Below are 19,361 nucleotides of genomic sequence, written 5' to 3'. Positions count from 1 at the left end.
TCATCTCCCTTAGGAAGGGGAGTTGTTGGAAAGAAAAAGGGGGTTGGCAGGTGTGGGTGGGGAATGAGACAGGATAATGGGAGAGTGAATATTATCAAAGCATATTTTTATATGTGTAAGAAATTGCAAAATAAAACTATATAAGTAAACCTTCCACAAGCTTTCAATGTAAGAAAAAGAACAGCTTGATACTAAAGAATTTATCACATTTAACTTAAGGATTACAAGTAGAAAAACCAATCTTTATTGTATCTGAAACAAAATACAAAATACATCTGTATCTGTATCAGATACATATTGTATCTGAAACAAAATACAAAATACATCTAACTTCAAGATCAAATGTCCTTTTTCTACTCACAAGTCTTAATAAGAAGAACCTTAAAAGTAAGTTACTATCAAGAACCAATAAGATAGGGCAGAAAGAGCCACCTAATCCGTAAAATAACCCACAAGTTATATCTTCAATTTTTGAATTTATTTTATTATCGTTTATGTGTATGAGTGTTTTACCTGCATGTATGTATGTATACCACTTGTGTGCATGCTGCCTGAGAAGGCCAGACAAGGGCATTCCCCTGGAACTGAAATTACGGATGGTTTAAAGCCTATCACACAGGTGCTAAAAATTGAACTCATATCTTCAGGGAGAGCAGCCAGTGCTCTTAACCACTATGCCATTTCTCTGGCCCTATTTTATCTATTTTTAGACAGCCTGATGATTATACAGAAACTTAAATTCAAAAGAACATTCCTAAATCTTATCTAGTTTTAAGAAATTAATTTCTGTTTACAGTCACCAGAAAAAAATGTTTTCATAAATCTTAAGTTTATTAAATTAAACATTATCACTATTATAAACAATAATAAACTCAATAAGCATCAAGTTTCAGAAACAGGAGCCAGCAAGATGGCTTAGTGGGTGAGGATACTTGCTGTTAAGGCTGATGACCTAAATTCAATCCCTGGATGGGATTCAGGACCTGGATGGTGACAGGAGAGGACCAACTCTTTCAAGCCTCTCACATGCTATGTATTGGGGCACTTTTGTGCCCACATACATATATATACATACAAAAACAAATATTTTTTTTTAAATTTAAAACAAAATTTTTAAAAAGTTTTGGAACCAAAATAAACATTCGTTAAGCCCCAAAATGTGAATACATATTTCCTGCCTTATCATCGCTGATAGTTTTTAGCACTTTGCATCTGTACCAACACTTATCTTCCGAAAACAATCCACCATAAATCTGTAGAAGAAAAAAATGTTATTTTGATGAAAAACACAATAAATAAATATATAAGTTAATATTGTGCACTGTTGTATGTTAACAAATACTTTATATACAATAACTTATCTAATTCTCCTACCTATGAGGCAGGTACTATGTTTATACCACTATGTATCCAAAGTCATAGCCTAGTAGTCTTCAGCAGAACCAAGATTCAAACATCTGGCTCTACAGTCCATTATTCTAGTCTACCTCCCAAAAAGTAAATAAATAAAAATAAAAAAGATCACCTTCTGGTCTTCTGGGAGCTGACGATACTCAGCCATCACAACTTGCAACAACCACATATGACTGTACTGAGTGTGCATAAGCACTGGACCAGCAAAATCAATGCAGAGATAAAGGAGAAGCCCTGGGAAGCCTACTTTGCTGCTGAATGATCTTTGGCTCAGTCAAGCAATAGTAACTGCCTTTTAGTTGTATACCTACTAGAAATCCCAGCAGGCACCAATGCACATACAGATTTTGCTGGTTAAACTAACTGAGCTGCAAAACAAAACCAAAAGGTTTTAAATGTGGGAAAGTGGCAGGCAGGGAAGAAGATGACAGGGATGGTATGGAAAGAGAGTGACCACAATGCATTATATACGTACATATGAAATTGTCAAAGAACTGTATTAAATTTGAGGGCAACTTGCAGGACAAGAAAAGGCCATGGTGGAGTGCAGAAATCCAAGGTAATTATCATGAAAGGTGAGTTATCATAACAAGTCACTTGGCAAGGACTTTAAAGCCACTTTTGATGAAAGCACTGATTCTCCATTGGGCCTACAGCTTTCTAATGTGTGACTGGAACCAGACCAAAAGATTTGTTATCTTTGTGCTCTTTAAGACTTTAACCTTCCAGTTATATATGAAAATACCACACAATAGAAGACCAAAAAAAAAAACCAAACAAACAAACAAAAAAAAAAAAAAAACCCGTAGCATCCAAGTTCTTCAAAGACTTGTGCCTATTCAGAGAAAAGACAGATACTTCTTGGGTTGGAGCCTCTCTTCCTCATTGCTCCTGTCCTGTATTCCTCGGGTCCCTAGAGGTAAGAGGCTAAACTGCAAGCAGAGACTCAACTTCTCCATTTTTTGGCCAATAAATAACGTTCTCTTCTTGTTTATCACTATCTCTTCAATTATTATTTGATCAAGCAACAACAAGATCAAATGCTGTACTGCTGCATGATTAACTGAACAAAATTAGAGAATATTCTTAATACCAAACTTTCACTTAAATGTATAACTTGGTTTAATGCTGCTTAATAAAAGGGCCAAAAACATACTATGAATAGCTATAGAGGATGTTTACCATCATTTACATCATTTACTTTGACCTTTAACCATTAGATGCCTGTAGTATCACTTCCAGTTGTGACAACCAAAAATATCTCCTTTCATGGTCAATTGTCTCCTAAGAGTGAAAGTGTTGATACAAAACTCACTCCAGGGTGATAACCTCTTAAAAACATATAGTCTCCCTCGAGACAATAATGTCTCCATGGAAACAAAAAGTACATTTGGAAAATAAAGTACTAGGGAAACCTTAGTTATTACAGTGGTCCATAGCCTGCCTAAGTCTCACCCTACTTGATAAAATACAAATTTATCCATAGTATGATATTACAATGTCTTGCTGGAAAAAATTAGTCCAAAATGTTTCTTAGAAGTAAATAATGAAAAAAAGAAAAAAAAAAAAAAAAAAACAACCAGCACACTTAGCCAAAACAATTGCTCCTCAGATTTAATGACAGACCCTGTCTCATAAAAGGTAAAGTGGAAAGCAACTGAGAAAGACATATATATAGGCAATCTCTCTGTCTCTGTCTCTCTCTCTTCCCCTCCTCCTCTGACCCTCTTTTCCTCCTTACTCTCTTCTCTCCTCTCTGTTAGGTATCAAACCCAGGACAAATGGCTGAAGTTCCTATTTAACATATCAAGGTTCTCCCAGCATCCCTCAGTCCTACCTGTTACGGGGTATATCCCAAATTCGGCAGTCCTGTGACTGGGCAGCCCTTCCCCCAGAAGCTCTTTCCCATATAATCCAGATATTTTGGTTACCTGCCTTTTGTACCTTTGGCATCCTGGCTGTTACAACCTCTCTCCCCCGCCTTCCCCATGTCCCTTCATGGCCCAACTCACTATGTCTACTCTGTACTCTCCCAGATGTGTCTGCCTCTGGCTATGCTCTCTCACATATCTATAATAAACTTTCTCCTCCATCACACCTAGAAGTAGTCCTTTCCTTTCCTTTTTAATTCTTTTTTTCATTCACTCTCCTCTTTTTTTCTAACCCCCCATCTCTGTAAGGAAAGAGTTGAAGCAGGAAAGAAAACTCACATACCAAGAAAGAAAATATTCCTATGTCTCAGATTTCAAATGTTCTTCAGAAGGTAATTAAGTTAGCCACAGACCAGGAGCAAGTATTAGCCATACAAACAGAAGACAAAGACTCATACTAACAGAGGGTGAAGACACAGCCCTGTTAGTAGAGTGCTCACCTAGCACACAGTAGGCCCCATGTTTAACCAAGTCATCCAAATCAGAATTTCTGTCCATAAATTGTTTTTAATAAATATACTATGCAGTTTTTACAAATTCTAAAAATTTGTCTTTTCCATTCAAATAGGCCATGAATTCCAAATTCAACAGATTCTAAACTCTAGAAAAGCTGACATCAAGGATGAAATTATTATATCCAGGAATAAAGCTTACCTTCTTAGGATCAAGATTCCCAAAAACTGAGTTAGCATGAGGACAAACTTCAGACAGTGAGCAACCGATCTTCATAATATCCTTATTTCTACTGACATTCTAAGAAGAACACCAACAAAGTATGAGATTCAATAAATTACTTTCTGACAGTATTATTTTTATTGAGGTTTCTACTAAACAATACTTAAAAGACTTTAAAACATTAGAAATTTGATCTAATTCTTGTGCTACCATTTTTCATAATTCAAATGAGTTCTTATAAAAAATGACATTAAGCTACAGGAAGCTTACTGGCAACAAGCTCAGGTCACTTAGAGAGAATTCAAATGAAATGCCAAATGGTATTAGCTCATACTAAACAGGGTCCTTAGAGACTGGTAATTCCAACACTGGAGGTGACAGAAAATAAGAAAGTGCTCAAGGAAAGGTTAAGACATTTTTAGAAGACATGGAACCAACCTATGTTTGTTGGCCCACTTCTGTTCCACTGACCAGATAAAGACCTTAAACAGCAAAAATAAAAAATAACAGCAACAGATTATAACCAGTGACATATCCACTAGTCACACTGTAATCACGAAAGTAAACGGATAACTAAGTGGCAGAGAAGATATGACTCTTCCTTACAGAAGAACGAGTAATAAATGCAACAGGAATAAAAATTGAAAGGCCATTATTAGGCCAGTACAATACCAAGAAAAAATAAAAATTTACAAGTAAAAGCTTGAGAAGAAACAAGACTAGTCAGTCCAATGTGTGTCTCTCTAAAATATTCATTAATTACAAAATAAAATATTAATTATATTAAGAATATAATTAAAAATATAATTTTAATTTTAAAAAATATAATTAATACTTTTAAGAAATGAATATCTCAATCAAGTAGATTAAAGTTAACCTACCCAGTAAGACAAAATGGCATCAGGAATCCCAATATAATGCACACTGAACACAACATCATCTTTGGGTGTTTTTATGAGAAAAATCATCAAACAAACCCATATAAATGGATACTCTATAAAAATAACTGGAATTCACCCAAAATATAGAAAGTCACAAAATTTAAAAAAGTATCAAAAGTTAGAGGACTCTTAAAGAAACAATGAATCTTAGAATGGATCCTGGAACAAGAAAAATAAATAAACAAATACTGGCACATTTTAAAATAAAGGCTACATATAGTGCCATTAACAGTACTATGCCAAAATTAATTTCCTGGCTTTTGTCACTGTGCTGTGGTTATAGAAGATGTCAGCATTAATGGAAGGTGGGTGAGAAGTACACCAAAACCCTTTCCACTGATTCTGTAATTTTCCTGTGAGGTTATTTCAAAGGAGAAGAAATTAAATATAAGCTGAGCAAGATCAAAAACTCAAGTGACCACACATGCTAGAGAGGATTTGGAGAAAGGGAAATCCTCCTCCATTGCTGGTGGGAATGTAAACTTGTACAAACACTTTGGATATCAATCTGGAGCTTTCTCAGAAAATTAGGAATAGTATTACCTCAAGATCCAGCTATAACACTCCTAGGCATATATTCAAAATATTCTCATGTATACAATAAGGGCATTTGCTCAACCATGTTTGTAGCAGTTTTATTCGTAATAGCCAGAATCTGGAAACAACCCAGATGTCCCTCAACAGAGGAATGGATACAGAAATTGTGGTACATTTACACAATGGAATATTACTCAGCAATTAAAAACAAGGAAATAATGAAATTTGCAGGCAAATGGTGGGAACTAGAAAAGATTATCCTGAGTGAGCTATCCCAGAAAGACACACATGGTATATACTAATTTATAAGTAGATATTAGTCATATAATATAGGATAAACATATTAAAATCTGTACACCTAAAGAAGCTAAGCAAAGAGGAGGATCCTCTGGAAGTTGCTCAATCCTCATTCAGAAAGCAAATGGGATAGACAGTGGAAGAGGAAGAAAATAGGGAACAGGACAGAAGCCTACCACAGAGGGCCTCTGAAAGACTCTACCCAGCAGGGTATCAAAGCAGATGCTGAGACTCATAGCCAAACTTTGGGCAGAGTACAGGAAATCTTATGAAAGAAGTGGGAGAAAGACCTGGAGGGACTGGAGCTCCTTAAAGCAATGGAACAAAAAAATCTGAGCACAGGGGTCTTGTCTAAGACTGATAGTCTAACCAAGGACCATGCATGGAGATAACCTGTCTTGTTCAGATGTAGCCCATGGTAGCTCAATCTCCAAGTGGGCTCCCTAGTCAGGGGAACAGGGGCTTTCTCTGACATGAACTCAGTGGCTGGCTCTTTAAACACTTCCCCCTGTGGGGAGTGCAGCCTTACCAGGCCAAAAGGAAGACAATGCAGCCAGTCCTGATGAAACCTGATAGGCTAGGGCCAGATGCAAAGGGAGGAGGACCTCCTGTATCAGTGGACTGGGAGAGGGGCATGAGAGGAAAAAAGGAAGGAAGGGTGAGATTGGAAGAGGATAAGGGAGGGGGGTACAGCTGGAATACAAAGTGAATAAAATGTAATAATTAAAAAATAAATAAAAGAAAAAAAATAAATATAAGCTGGGAGTGGCACTGCACACCTATAACCCCAGCTCTTGAGAAGTGGGAATGCAGGGGGATCCTGAGTTCAAGTCAAGCTGGGCTCCACAGTGACACTCTGCCTTGAAAACAAAATAAAATCAAATACAAACGCCCACATTGAGCTTTACAGAAACACAAGAATAAAATATCAGTGATGCTATAATGTCTGGTGATAGAAAACCTCTCAAAGAACAGTTCTAAGACATCTTGATGAATGTCAATATCATCATAAAAAAAAAAAAAAAACAAGAACTAGGAGTTGTAATAATAACAAAGTTGGTAGAACATTTACTTAGTTTGCATGAGGCCCTGGGTTCAATTCCCCAGCACCCCCCCTCAAAAAAAAAAAAAAAAAAAAAACCCTAAATTTAAACTGACCCAGGAAGCATTAGAAGCAGTCCTTAAAATCTATAAATAAAGTTCAGAGTATATCAAAATACTCCAGTTATTCACTGTCAATACACTGACTACATACATGAAAGTTCCTTTCAAAGAAATAAAAAAAATAGGTGTGAGGAATGAAGGCACACACCTTTAATCCCAGCACTCTAGAGGCAGACGAGGCAGTCTACATAGTTGAGTTCCAAAGCCAGACAGAACTATACAATGAGACCCTGTCTCAAAATAGAAAGAAAAAAAGGATAAGGAAGGAAGGAAGAGAAAGAAAGAAGGAAAGAAAGAAATGCAGGCAAAATACTTGAGATTTCCTTTGGTTGCCACTCATTACAGAGGGTGTAAACTGTCATGTACAAGCTGGGAGTTGACCCCAGGGCCTTTGGAAGACTAAGCCATCTCTCCAGCCCCCATCTGACTAAGAATGCTAACAATCCTGAATATTGTCTTTTAAGTGGCTTATCTGGCAGAAATCAGGTAGGCACTGCAAACCATACATTTTCACCCTGGCTTGCCTTTATTTTCAAATCTCTACTCTTGTGTCTCTATTCTGATCTCATCCTAATCTCAAGGATTTTATGATTTGCAATTTGAGATAGGCATTAGATGTACAGGAACAGCATAAGTAGTTGTAATCTTTTTAATGCACTCATCTAAGGAATGTTTCCTTTTTGTAGTTTACACTTCCGGAAGAGCAGACAGTGCTCTTGACTGCTGAGCCATCTATCTAGCCCTCACAGTAGTTTACATTTCTGCAGGTTGATGGTTGAAAAAAGTGGGTAAAGTGACACCATCTGTAACTTTGGTGAACAAAGATTATTGGGTGACAACTCTACCTTTTTCACATATTGTCTATGGCAGTGGTGAGCTAACAGATAGGAATAGCTACATGAGAGAATGTATGACCCATACACATAATCATGTAATATTTATTATCTGCTCATTTACAGAAGTTTTTTGGTCCCCAGTTTAAAATCACAGCTCCACTTTTAATTTTTTTTAAATTTGTGTATGTGTGTGTGTGTGTGTGTGTGTGTGTGTCTGGCTGTCCGTTGTAGCAGGGGCCAAAAGAGGCCATCAGATCCCCTGAAGCTGGAGCTAGAAGCAATTATGTGCTGCCTGACATGGGTGCTGGGATTTGAACTAGCATCCTCTGAAAGAGCTATGAGAATAACAATCTTGCAGGGTGGTGGGGGCGCACACCTTTGACCCCAGCATATGAGAGGCAGGCAATCTTTATCAGTTTAGGCCAGACTGGTCTACACAGCTGGTTCCAGAACAGCCAGGGCTACACAAACCAACCCTGTCTGGAAAAATGAAACAAGAGTAATAATCTTAACCCCTGAGCCACCTCTCCAGACCAAACTATTTTTTGTGTATGACTGTTTTGCCTGCAGATGCACCTGCACACCACTCGTGCGTGGGGCCAAAAAAGCCGAAAAAGGGAATCAAATCCCCTGGTACTGGAATTACACAGGGTGTCAACTATCATGTATATGCTGGGAATTGACCCCAGGGCCTTTGGAAGAGCAGCAAGTGCTCTTAACCACTAAGCCATCACTCCAGCCCCCATAACTCCAAATTTAACCAACACTAAGATCAATGTCTAGAAGTACATTAACAAATACATAGCAATACTCACTTGAAATGTAACTAGTCTGACTCAATAGCTATTATAAACATACACACTGGATTCCAAAGATGTAATAGGCTGGGCGTGGTGGCACACACCTTTAATCCCAGCACTCAGGAGGCAGAGGCAGGAACATCTCTCCTCTGAGCCATCTCTCCAGCCCGTGCATACACTTTTTAAATGGTGCTCACATGTGTGGAACTGCATGGGTCTATGTTGTATATTAGCACATGTTCCATTTAGTTGTACCCAACACTGAATGACAATTTATACACTTAAACTCATTATATGTATGTACTAACCTAAATACATCCTACATTAGAAATACAGTGTGAGCCCTATGAGTAATTAAAAACTAGTTTTAGCAGCCTCGTTGGCTCAAGTAAAAGGAACAGGTAAAATTAATTTTAACACATATTTTTATTTAACTTCATATATCCAAAATATTGTTTCAAAATCTAATCAGCAAAATGAGCATGGTAATTTTAGCTACTTGTGGGGCTGAAGCAAAAGGACCTTCCTTGACTTTGTGGCTAGCTTGAAAACTTAGTAAGACCCTGTTCAACACCATAAACATGGACTGGAGATATAGTTTAGTTACACAGTACTCGCCTAGTATATGTGAGGGAGGACCACGGCTTGTTTCCAATACTAGACGTCAACTCCCAGCACGTACATGACAGTTTACACCCTCTGTAATGAACGGCAACCGTAGGAAATCTTTCCTCCCTCTATCCTTATTCCCTTTACAATCTACTAACATCTGATATGCCAGAAACTTTCAAAAAAAAAGAGTATTCAGGATGGTCCAATGTCTGATACATTATCCAGGCTTCCCTACAATATAAGTTTTAGCAAAACAATGTCTCAGGTCCCAGCATGAAAGACGGAAGTGGGCATGAAAGTCCCAACCCTGGCAGAGAAGCTACTCAAAATTGATAGCTTCTGGGAGAGAGAAAGTCAGTATTTTTTTAGTGAAGTGATACTGGATAAATCAGTCACACTGTGGAGCAGGCCACACTCAGGAGCAGTCACTCAATACAAGCTAAACACCATGAGCTTCTGTTTTGTTTTTAAGAGAAAGAACATGAAGTTGTGTGGGTGGGGAGGTGGGTGCAGATCTAGGAGTCATGAGTGGGAATAATGAGAGCAACATATACTTTATGAAATTCTAAAAAATAAAAGATATAAAACAAGACGTATGTTAAAATATTTTATAGAGATGGGATGATATATGTAACTTCATTAGTAAGTAAATATAATTAATGTTTTTTTTTAAACTAGACCACTCTGAACCTCCAGCAATAGAACTCTTCATCTTTATACCAAGAATGTTGAGAAAACACAAAACGTCTGAGTGTGAATTGCACCTACGCCAACCTGGAAAGGTACTGCTGTGAGAACTAAAGTTCTTCTGAGACACCTACAATTCCTTCGACATCAGCAGGGACTATTATTCCACGTATGCTAACTGGGTTCATGTCAAGATCAAAAACAAAACTTTATTTTGAATAGGAAGGAGAGAACCATAACCACAACATGTTAAACAAAATTCTAAAAGAACTAATAAAAAATGGGAAAAATATTGTAAATGTGTTAAAGGCACAAAAAAACATACACACACTCAGGTCAGAAAGCTAAGATTTTTTGTTGGTTTTGTTTCTGTTTTTCGGGACAGGGTTTCTCTGTATGGCTTTAGTTGTCCTCAACTTGCTTTGCAGACCAGGATGGCCTCAAACTTGCAGAGGCAGGAAGATCCACCAGTCTCTGCCTCCCTGAGTGCGGGGATTACAGATGTGCACCACTGCGCCCAGCTAAGATTTTTTTTTTAATTAAATGTTTTTAATTAAAAAAAAAAAAAAGTTTCGCTTAAGTTTTCAGAAAAGTCTTACAAAAGACCCCTAGATGGGGCTATAACTTCACAAATACAACAGTATGTGGCTTCCTGACCCCATTGAATATAATTTTGAAGTTCTAATTTTAATTATTTTCTTGTTTATTTCAGCTGTACTATAAGCATATTTTTCAACCTAGGAAAACTGCAAGTTGTAATCATTTGCCTTTTAATTATGTCTTGTGGTACATAATTTAATCAAGGTTGGTATGAAAACAAAAAATACGTTTATTCTTAGATTTTTGTTGTTGTTGAAAAAGACTTGAGTTAAGGAAGGGGAAGGTACAAACAGAAACCAACCAAGCTTTTATTTACCTGGGCCCAAAATGTTACTGCATCTTCTACATGACTGCCAACAACATCTTCAACTAAAATAAAATCACAATGTAAAAAAAAAAAATTAAAAGTTTATCTGTATCATTTACCTCTTATACCCCCAAATAATATTTAATGCCAGTACCTTTATTGTAATGTGTATCTTCATCCATCTGGACAAGTCCTGAAAAACTAACAATTTAATACCTTGAATTAGGGTTTAAGATCTATTAGCAATGAAAAAAAATTTAAACCACATACAAATTCTTAAGTGTTTATCCTAATGGGGTTATCAAAACTCAAACTCTATACTAAAAATTGCCTTACATGTATTTGCTCATGGCTGTTTCTTGTATTTGTTCTGAATATACTGTAGTTTCCAATGTCAACATGTATCATCTCTAGCCCTATCATTACCTTTAGCCAAACTTTTACAGATTTACATGTAAGATTTTGATCACTTACATAAACCAATATTTGAAAACAACCATATTTTTGTGTTGGGGGGGGGGGGTTTGTCTTAAAGTATGTCTGTGTAGCACACGCATGCAGCGCAACCTGAGACCAGAAGAGGGCCAGAAGCGGGCTTCCCATCCACTGGGGCAGACTGACAGCCCGTTGTAAACTGCCATGTTGATGCTTCTAGAGAGCTAAGGTTCAACTTCTAACAAAACCACACTGTCCCAACTCACAGCATGGAGGAGGGTGAGTGAACCCCGACCTCTAGAAAAGCAGCCAGTGCTGTTAACTGTTGCACCATCTCTCTAGCCTCCATATTCTTAAAAAAGAAAGAAAATAGAAATTTCGAGAGGGAAAGAAAGGGAAGAAAGGGAAGAAAGGAAGAAAGGAAGGAAGGAAGGAAGGAAGGAAGGAAGGAAGGAAGGAAGGAAGGAAGAAAGAAAGAAAGAAAAATAGATGCATGCCCTTTCAAACAAAAGAAAGAAATCTAAAACAAAACAAAGAGAAATATTACAAATTCCTGAGACTGGCTATCTATTTTGTTTTTCAAGATGCCCAAGAATTAAAAACTGAAATATATCAAAAATCATTTTTATTAGATATTTTAACAACTGAAAAATATCTTGAACAAAGTCTACTACTTTACAATTTTATTCTCAATACACCAAAAATCACTCTTTCTACTAATGAATCTTAAAAATGTATAAATATGTATTTCACTAATTCAACTTCACCTGACTTTATTTCCTTATCAAAAAGAGGCACAGAAAGTACATATCAACAACCTCCACCTCCAAAGCTGTGGGGTTATTAGGAGGGTGAGGGCTGGAAAGAGGATTACTTCGTCCTTCAACTTCAAGGTAAATATTCTACAAACTCCAATACACAAAGGCAATGCAAACTTTTCACAAAACTGCCTTTAAAACGTAGGGCATGTGTCATGTTTAGAAACACATTTTTTGAGATCTTTTAAATTACCCAAGAACATCTACATCAAAGTTTCAGATGCTCTCAACTATGAAAAGAGAAACTAACTCATCACAGAAAGTAACAGGGATTATTTATAGGAATTTAAAACTTTCATTTTAATCTAACTTAATTTTTTCAAATAGCGTCACTGAAACGTCTTCAAATCTGGGATCCCTTAAGATAGATCCAAAGGCAGTTTTAAAATTCAACTGGACCCGGCTGGCCTCAAACTCAGAGATCTGAGTACTGTGACTAAAGGCTTGTGCCACCATCGCCTGGCCACTGCCACGTTCTTAGTAAAAATTAAAAGTTTACTTCGGGGCCAGCCTGGTCTACAGAGTGAGTCCAGGACAGCGAAGGCCACACAGAGAAACCCTGTCTCGAAGAAGGGGGAAAAGAAAAAAGAAAAAAAACCAAAAAGAAGAGGAACCCGGTTGGCCAGTCGGTGGGTGGGTGAGTCTAAACCTCGCCTTGAAACGCGCAGGGAAGGCGAAGCGGGGGCTCGGAAGGCCAAGGCACAGAATCCGCAGACGAAGGGGGGAAAACCACTTGCACACAGGGGCCACCCCGCACCCCGCGGGGCAGCGGGGTGGCCCGGCGCTCGCTGCAGCAGGCGGCCCGAGGGCAGCGGGAGGCCGGAGGATAGGCCTCAGCCCCGGCCTGGGCCCTTAAAACTCGAGCGGCGCGGACGAGACGGCCCGGGGAGGCGAGCCCCGGCCTGGGCCCCTAAAACTCGAGCGGCGCGGACGAGACGGCCCGGGAGGCGGCCCCCGGCGCGCTCACCACCGAGACCGCGACTAACCTCACACTTTCCGCCTCAGCCATGCCAGCAAAGAGCCGCTGGCCCCACATGCCAGGCCTCCGCCCACGGCCCACCACCCCGTCGGCCGGCCCTCGGCGCGCTTGCAGACGCTTACCGCGCGAGCTTCCGCGCCTCCGGGCCCGCACTGCGCCTGCGCGCTCGGCGCTGCGCCATGGCTGCCGCACGCGGCGGCGGTCACGTGGCCGGCCTCGAGCGCGCCGAGGCTGTGCGGCCCCGCACGTCCGCCCGCGCTCCCAGAGCGGCGGAGCCTCCACCCCGGCCCCGCCGCTGGGGGGTTGGAGGACTCTCACCTGGCGGCCGATGGTCGCTTCCCCTCACCAGGCGCCAGGGACGTAGAGCCATGCTTGGGGGTTACGTGGGTCTCCCTAAATGTTCCACAGGGCTTTAAGCGAAACAACAACAACAAATAGCCAAAATGGGGGGAAACGAGATAATCATTTCCCAAAAGGGAAAACTTGCTAAGTAACAATGTCATCTTGTAGATCAATAGCTTTATAAGCCACCTTTTTTTTTTTTTTAATTTTTCTGAAGACAGGGTTTTCCAACTTTCTATGTAACTAAGGATGACCTTGAACTTCTGATCCTCCAGTCTTCACTCAGACGGCTGAGATTACAGGCGTGCCCCAGGATGTACACATTTATACAGGCCTGGGGATCAAAACCAGGCCTTCCTGCGCATTAAGCAAGCATTTTACCAACTGAGCTGCGACCCCAGCCCCTATTGGATTGTGTTCTTCCTGGCTTTAGATAAGACTTTTGTATACTGATTGCTAAACATTTTACCCAGGTTATGGCTATCTTTTCACCCTCTAGCAAAAGTATTTGAGAGAGAGAAAGCTCAGGTAATGTATTCCAGTTAGTGAGGCCCAGGGTTGAATCAACACACACACACACACACACACACACACACACACACACACACACAAAGTCAAAGTAGCTTTTTCTTTTTTTTAACAATGTGTTTTGGGGGAAGGGTCAGGGGCTATATGCCACTGCACGGACAGTTTTGGGAATTTGTTCTCACCTTCTATCATGTAGTGTCCAGGGATCAAATTCAAGTTGGCAGCAAGGACTCTTATCTACTAAGCCATCTCACTGGCCCATAACTTATTTTGACTAAGTCTAATTAATACTTTTGTCTCATAGATCTTGCATTTGTTCTGTTTCTAACAAATCCCTGGCTAACTAGTTTACAAATATTTCTTTCTTGTATTTTCTTGTGATATGCAGATCTGTAATAGTTAAGCAGTTTTTTAATGAGATGTGAAATGTGACGCTAAGTTCACATTTTATACATGTGTGTCCAGTTTTTCTAATAGCATTTGCTGAAAACACAGTCATTTCTGTACTGAATTGTCTTCATGACATTGCCAAGGATGGATGGGCCACATATGTACAGATCCATTTCTGGATTATTTGTTATGTGATGTTGAACTCTTTGCTTTCTTTAAACTGTTCTGAACTCTGAAGCTTCACAAGCCTTGAAGATAGGTCCTCTAAGGCACATTCCAACATATTTGTTTTTCTGAAATTGCTTTAGCTTGAGTTCCATGAAAATGAAAGTCACTTGTCACAAGGAGACACACAAATCCATGTAAGAACTTTAATCAGGATTATTCTAAATCTACACATCTAGGTGAGGAAATTTTGCACCTTAACTTCTGGCCATTGAACACATTATATATCTCAATTTTGTTTTGTACTTTCGATGTAAAAGTTTTATTGGTCTTTCATCTGATTATCCCCAAGGATCTCTATTTTTACGGTACTGTAAATAATTTTTTCTTAATTTCAATTTCTCATCATGCTGGTATATGGGACTGTAATTCTGCATTGGTCATGTTTAGTGTACCCTTGCAAGTTCATTTACTTTCAGTGATAAGCAAGGTTTTATCTTGTTTTCTGTAGAGCTGACAGATTAACCGATATATATGATTTGCAACATGAAATATTCTTTCATTTTCTCCTCAATTTGGATCTCTTTTTAAAAATCTTGTATTAATACAATCCCTAAAACAACCAGTATAAGCCTATATATAAGTGCTGACAGGAGATACTATTGCAGTGTTTCTTCCTGGGGGGAAGAATTTTCCCTTCATCATCAGGTGCTCTCAAAACTGTGCTTTAGTAGCTGCCCTTTGACTGATGAAGTTACCTTCTATCCATGGTTTTCTGGGAGTTATTACTCACAAATAGACATTGAGATTTTTTTTTATATATATTTATTTTCAAGTGTTAAATCAATCTTGCATTCCTGAAATAAAGCCCATTAGGCCATGATGTATTGATCTTATATATATAAGCTTATATAAATACTTACTTACATATAAAATAGCTTACTAAAAATATCCAAAACTTTTGCATGTATGTTCAAAGGGGAGATTTATTCCTTTGTGACAGGGTCTTGTGTATTTGAGAATGGTCTGAACTCATTAAGTACATGAGGAAGACCCTGAACAAGTATGTATGTGAAAGGCATGCACCACACAACTGGTTTATACAGAGCTGGGTTCATGGGTTCAGAATCCAGGGTTTATGCCTATCAGGCAAGCCTCAGCCCCCAAAAGAAGTATTGTTCTAAATTTTTCTTTTTTTTATGCCTTTGTCTATCTTTAATAAGAGAGTAAGAGTTGTTTTTTAAAAATCCTGGCATCAGTTTTCTTGAAAAGATGGTATAAATCAATATTCTTTGTTCCTTAACTATTTAATAACATTCACAGTGAAGCTACTTGTGCCTAGATACTTCTTTGTGGGAAGATTGTTTAACTACCAGTTAGATATGTAAATAAATGTAAAAGTTAATAAGGCTATCTTATTTACTGTTAAATAAACTTGGTAGTTTATTTTCAACTTATTTTACAACTTCCCCTGGTGCTTGAATATACCTGTGAACAGAAGTGAACACCCTGTTCAAGCAACTAGATGTGCCAGTGTGATGGCCCCTGTCACAAGGTCCCCTTTCCGCCCTCTTCTGTGACTTCATGACATTTCCAAGCACCAGTGAAATACCCTCATGCTTTTTGTATCTGTGCTCTGTTCTTAGCCCTCATAAAGGCTTGCAGATGGACGCTCACATTCAGCTTCCTCCATGCTTGACTGAGTGGCCCTTAGTGGCCTCCTTCCTCCACAGCCCCTCGAAAGACATGCCCTGCCTCCCATTTCCAGGACCCACGAGTGTGAGGAATCCTTTCACCTCAGCTTTCTCAGTAATTTTCCCAGAGTCATTGGAATGCTCCTTAAAGATTCCACAGGACTCACTTCCCCCTCATTGTTTTCCAAGGGATTTGTCTGTTTTGCATTAGGAAAAGAAAGAAAGGAAGGAAGGAAGAAAGAAAGAAAGGAAGGAAGGAAGGAAGGAAGGAAGGAAGGAAGGAAGGAAGGAAGGAAGGAAGGAAGGAAGGAGGGAAGGAAGGGCGAGCATGGAATTTATTTACATTTTTAGTAACTATAGAATCTGTGGTAATGGCAGCAGTCACATTCCTAACATTCACAGTTTGCGTCATCATGCCTCTGTCCCCACCACACAATCATCGGTAAGTCATGGCACAGAGCTTACAGGTCTCAAAGAAAAGCTGAACTTTAGTGACTTCTCATGTTTTTGTGATTATTTCAATCTATGGCCTAATCTTTATTGTTTCGTTCTCTCTTTGTTATATATTAACTCCACAGAATAATGGGTCTCATTGCAACATTTTCATTCTCCACATAACTGTCTGATCCTTCTGTTTTCATGTCTCTTTTTCTAGATTCTACTTGAAAAAGCCTGTGTTTGGGACTGGAGGGATGGCTCAGTGGTTAAGAACACTATCTGCTCTTCCAGAGGTTTTGAGTTCAGTTCCCAGCAACCACATGGTGGCTTACAACCATCTATTTATGTGATCTGATGCCCTCTTCTGGCATGGTTGTACATGAGATAGAGCACTCATCTACATAAAATAAATAATAAATAAATAAATCTATAAAAAAAAAAAGAAAACCTGTGTTTGTCTTTCTGAGTCTACATTATTTCACTTAAAATGATGATTTCCTATTCTACTAGTTTTTCTACAAATGGCATTTAATTCTTAAACTAAGCAGTACCTCATGACATTAAAAAGCATGGTTTTTTACCCATCCCTTCACTGATGGGCATCTAAGCTGAGTCCATACCAGCCATTTTGTGAGTTCTTCTTCCTTTCTTCCACAATTCTCAACCCCTTCACTTCTTCCTTTCAACTCCCTAACACTAGATAGAAGAGAAAGAATGACAGAGGGAAAGGGGTGGTGTTATCATTAGACTACATCCTGCTGATTAGGGGCATTGAGTTCCTGGGGAAAGTTCAATCAGGATATCTAATTCCTTCTCCTTGTTTCTCTGTACACGACTACTTGACAAACAAATTCAGCCACCAACCAGCCACCCACCTATCGGGCGCCAGCCTTTATATATCCTCTGAACAGTCCCCAATATCCCAAACATCACACATCGCAGCTGGCAAAATCACGCCTCTGCTAAAGCATAAGGCAAATCATACTTACCACCTGCTGTGAGGCAGCCCCGTATTCCCACACCTTGGATTCAAATGAAAATATGCTCTTATAATAGATCTGTGTTCTATAAAAAAAACCAAAGCTCCAAAATTCTCACTACATGCAGGTATCTTGTATTGCACAGTAACATTGATTCTTTGAGGATATAAACCCAGGTGTGGTATAGCTGAGTCAAATGACTACATTAATTTGCATTTCCCGCAACAGAGTGTTCTATCACATCTTCATCAGCATTTGTTGTCCCTTGCTTTCTTGGTGATTCTGACTATGAAAAAAAAAATTACAATCTCAGTGTAGCTTTGATTTGTATTTCTCTTATGGCTAATATATGTTGAACATTTTATCATTTGTACTTCTGTGCAGATTGGCATGTTTGGCCCACATACTGACTGGATTGTTTATCATTCTGTATTTTTCTACCTTCATAACATAATAGCTAGAACCACTAATCTGAGATCTTGCTGATATAAATATTTGGTGTCATAAGTGTCCCTGCAAACACTATTCTAGCTACAACTCAGGAATGTTGTTTTCATTTTCAGGTTTCTTTTTTGGCATGGGTTAATATTAGGAGATGAAAGATTGAATGCAAATAATGAACACAGTTATGAAAGGATATAAGGCTCTTTTTTAAAGTTCTAACTCAGTTATGGATTTTTACTTTTTATTGGTAGATAAGTATATAAAAACATATTTGAGAGTGAAAGCATAATAGCCAATGTGAAGTGTCCTTGGATCTCCTTACACTGGGCCACCATTGGAGGATGCTGCCCTCTTGAGAAAGGGTTCTCTCCCTCAGCCAACCCTTTCTGGAAATGCCCTCATCGATCCATCCAGGGGTATGTTTCTTAGCTGATCCCCAATACCACCGAGCTGACAGACAAGAGCAAACATTGCACCTGGCCACTAAAACAAGACCCCCAATCTTAAAAAAAAACAGGAGTTAGGTGAGTGCCTGCTGAGGAGGTAGCTCACTCAGTCAAATAGGAGGACCTGAGCTTGATCCCCATCATCTTCAAAACAAACAAAAAAGCCAGGCACACTAAGACAGGCTGGGATTCCAGTGCTAGAGAGGCTGAGCCAGGAGGATCATTAGGGCTGTGGCCAGCCAGCCTAGCCTAACTGGCAAGCCCTAGGTCCCGTTGAGATATCCAATCTCAAAAGCCAAGGTGGATGGCTCCTGAGGAATGATATCTTTGGCTAACTTTCTGTCCTCCCTACATATGCATAAACATGTGAAAGGGTTAAATTAGCAGAACTAGCTCTATGTTGTTCCTCAGACTCCCTCCAAGGTTAGCTTGTCTCTGGAGTACCTTGGTTCCCACCCTTAAGTTCTGAGAAAAAAAAACAAAAACACAATGTTCTCAGCAGCTTGCAGCTAGACATAGCAACTGAGGCAGACCAATAAAGACAGGGTTGGTTAAGAAAACATAAGTTGTTCCCAGGGTCGCAATGATCCTCTTGGGAAACTGTTGCTCTCTGTGGTTTGGCCAGGTGCTGTTAACCAACTAGGTCAAAGTGCATCTCATTCCTTTACCTTTTGCCCAATCAGGTAACACTAAGGCTTGAAAGCCCCTGCTTGTGGTTTTTCCCTTTTAAAACCCTGTTCCCTTGGAGTTTGGGGCTGCTCTCCAAACCTGCTATGTTGGAAGGGATTGTGACCCAAGCTCAAGCTTGAATAAAGACCCTTGTGTGTTTTGCATTAGACTCATGTTCCTGGTGGTCTCTTGGGGGTCTTGTGATCTAGGCATAACACATGCAAAAAAATTTT

The 19,361-nt window shown here is 39.2% G+C and overlaps 1 protein-coding gene across 1 annotated transcript in view; it reads right to left on the bottom strand.

The window, feature by feature from the left end:
* Positions 1–10,997, bottom strand: part of Stk31 (serine/threonine kinase 31) — a 94,753-nt gene extending 83,756 nt beyond the window's left edge. Inside the window, exons 1-4 of the mRNA XM_055611873.1 lie at positions 10,955–10,997; positions 10,810–10,862; positions 3,999–4,097; positions 1,179–1,253 (exon numbers count right to left, since the gene is read on the bottom strand). Coding sequence (XP_055467848.1) covers positions 1,179–1,253; positions 3,999–4,097; positions 10,810–10,862; positions 10,955–10,982 — 255 coding nt within the window. The 5' untranslated portion in view covers positions 10,983–10,997. The remainder of the gene's footprint in view (positions 1–1,178; positions 1,254–3,998; positions 4,098–10,809; positions 10,863–10,954) is intronic.
* Positions 10,998–19,361: the final 8,364 nt, after the last annotated feature.

Source organism: Psammomys obesus, unplaced genomic scaffold (genome assembly GCF_907164565.1).
Source record: "Psammomys obesus unplaced genomic scaffold, mPsaObe1.curated_primary_1811, whole genome shotgun sequence".
Taxonomy (NCBI): domain Eukaryota; kingdom Metazoa; phylum Chordata; class Mammalia; order Rodentia; family Muridae; genus Psammomys; species Psammomys obesus.
Note: the sequence above shows the minus strand (reverse complement) of the source record. Positions and strands in the feature narration are given on the sequence as shown.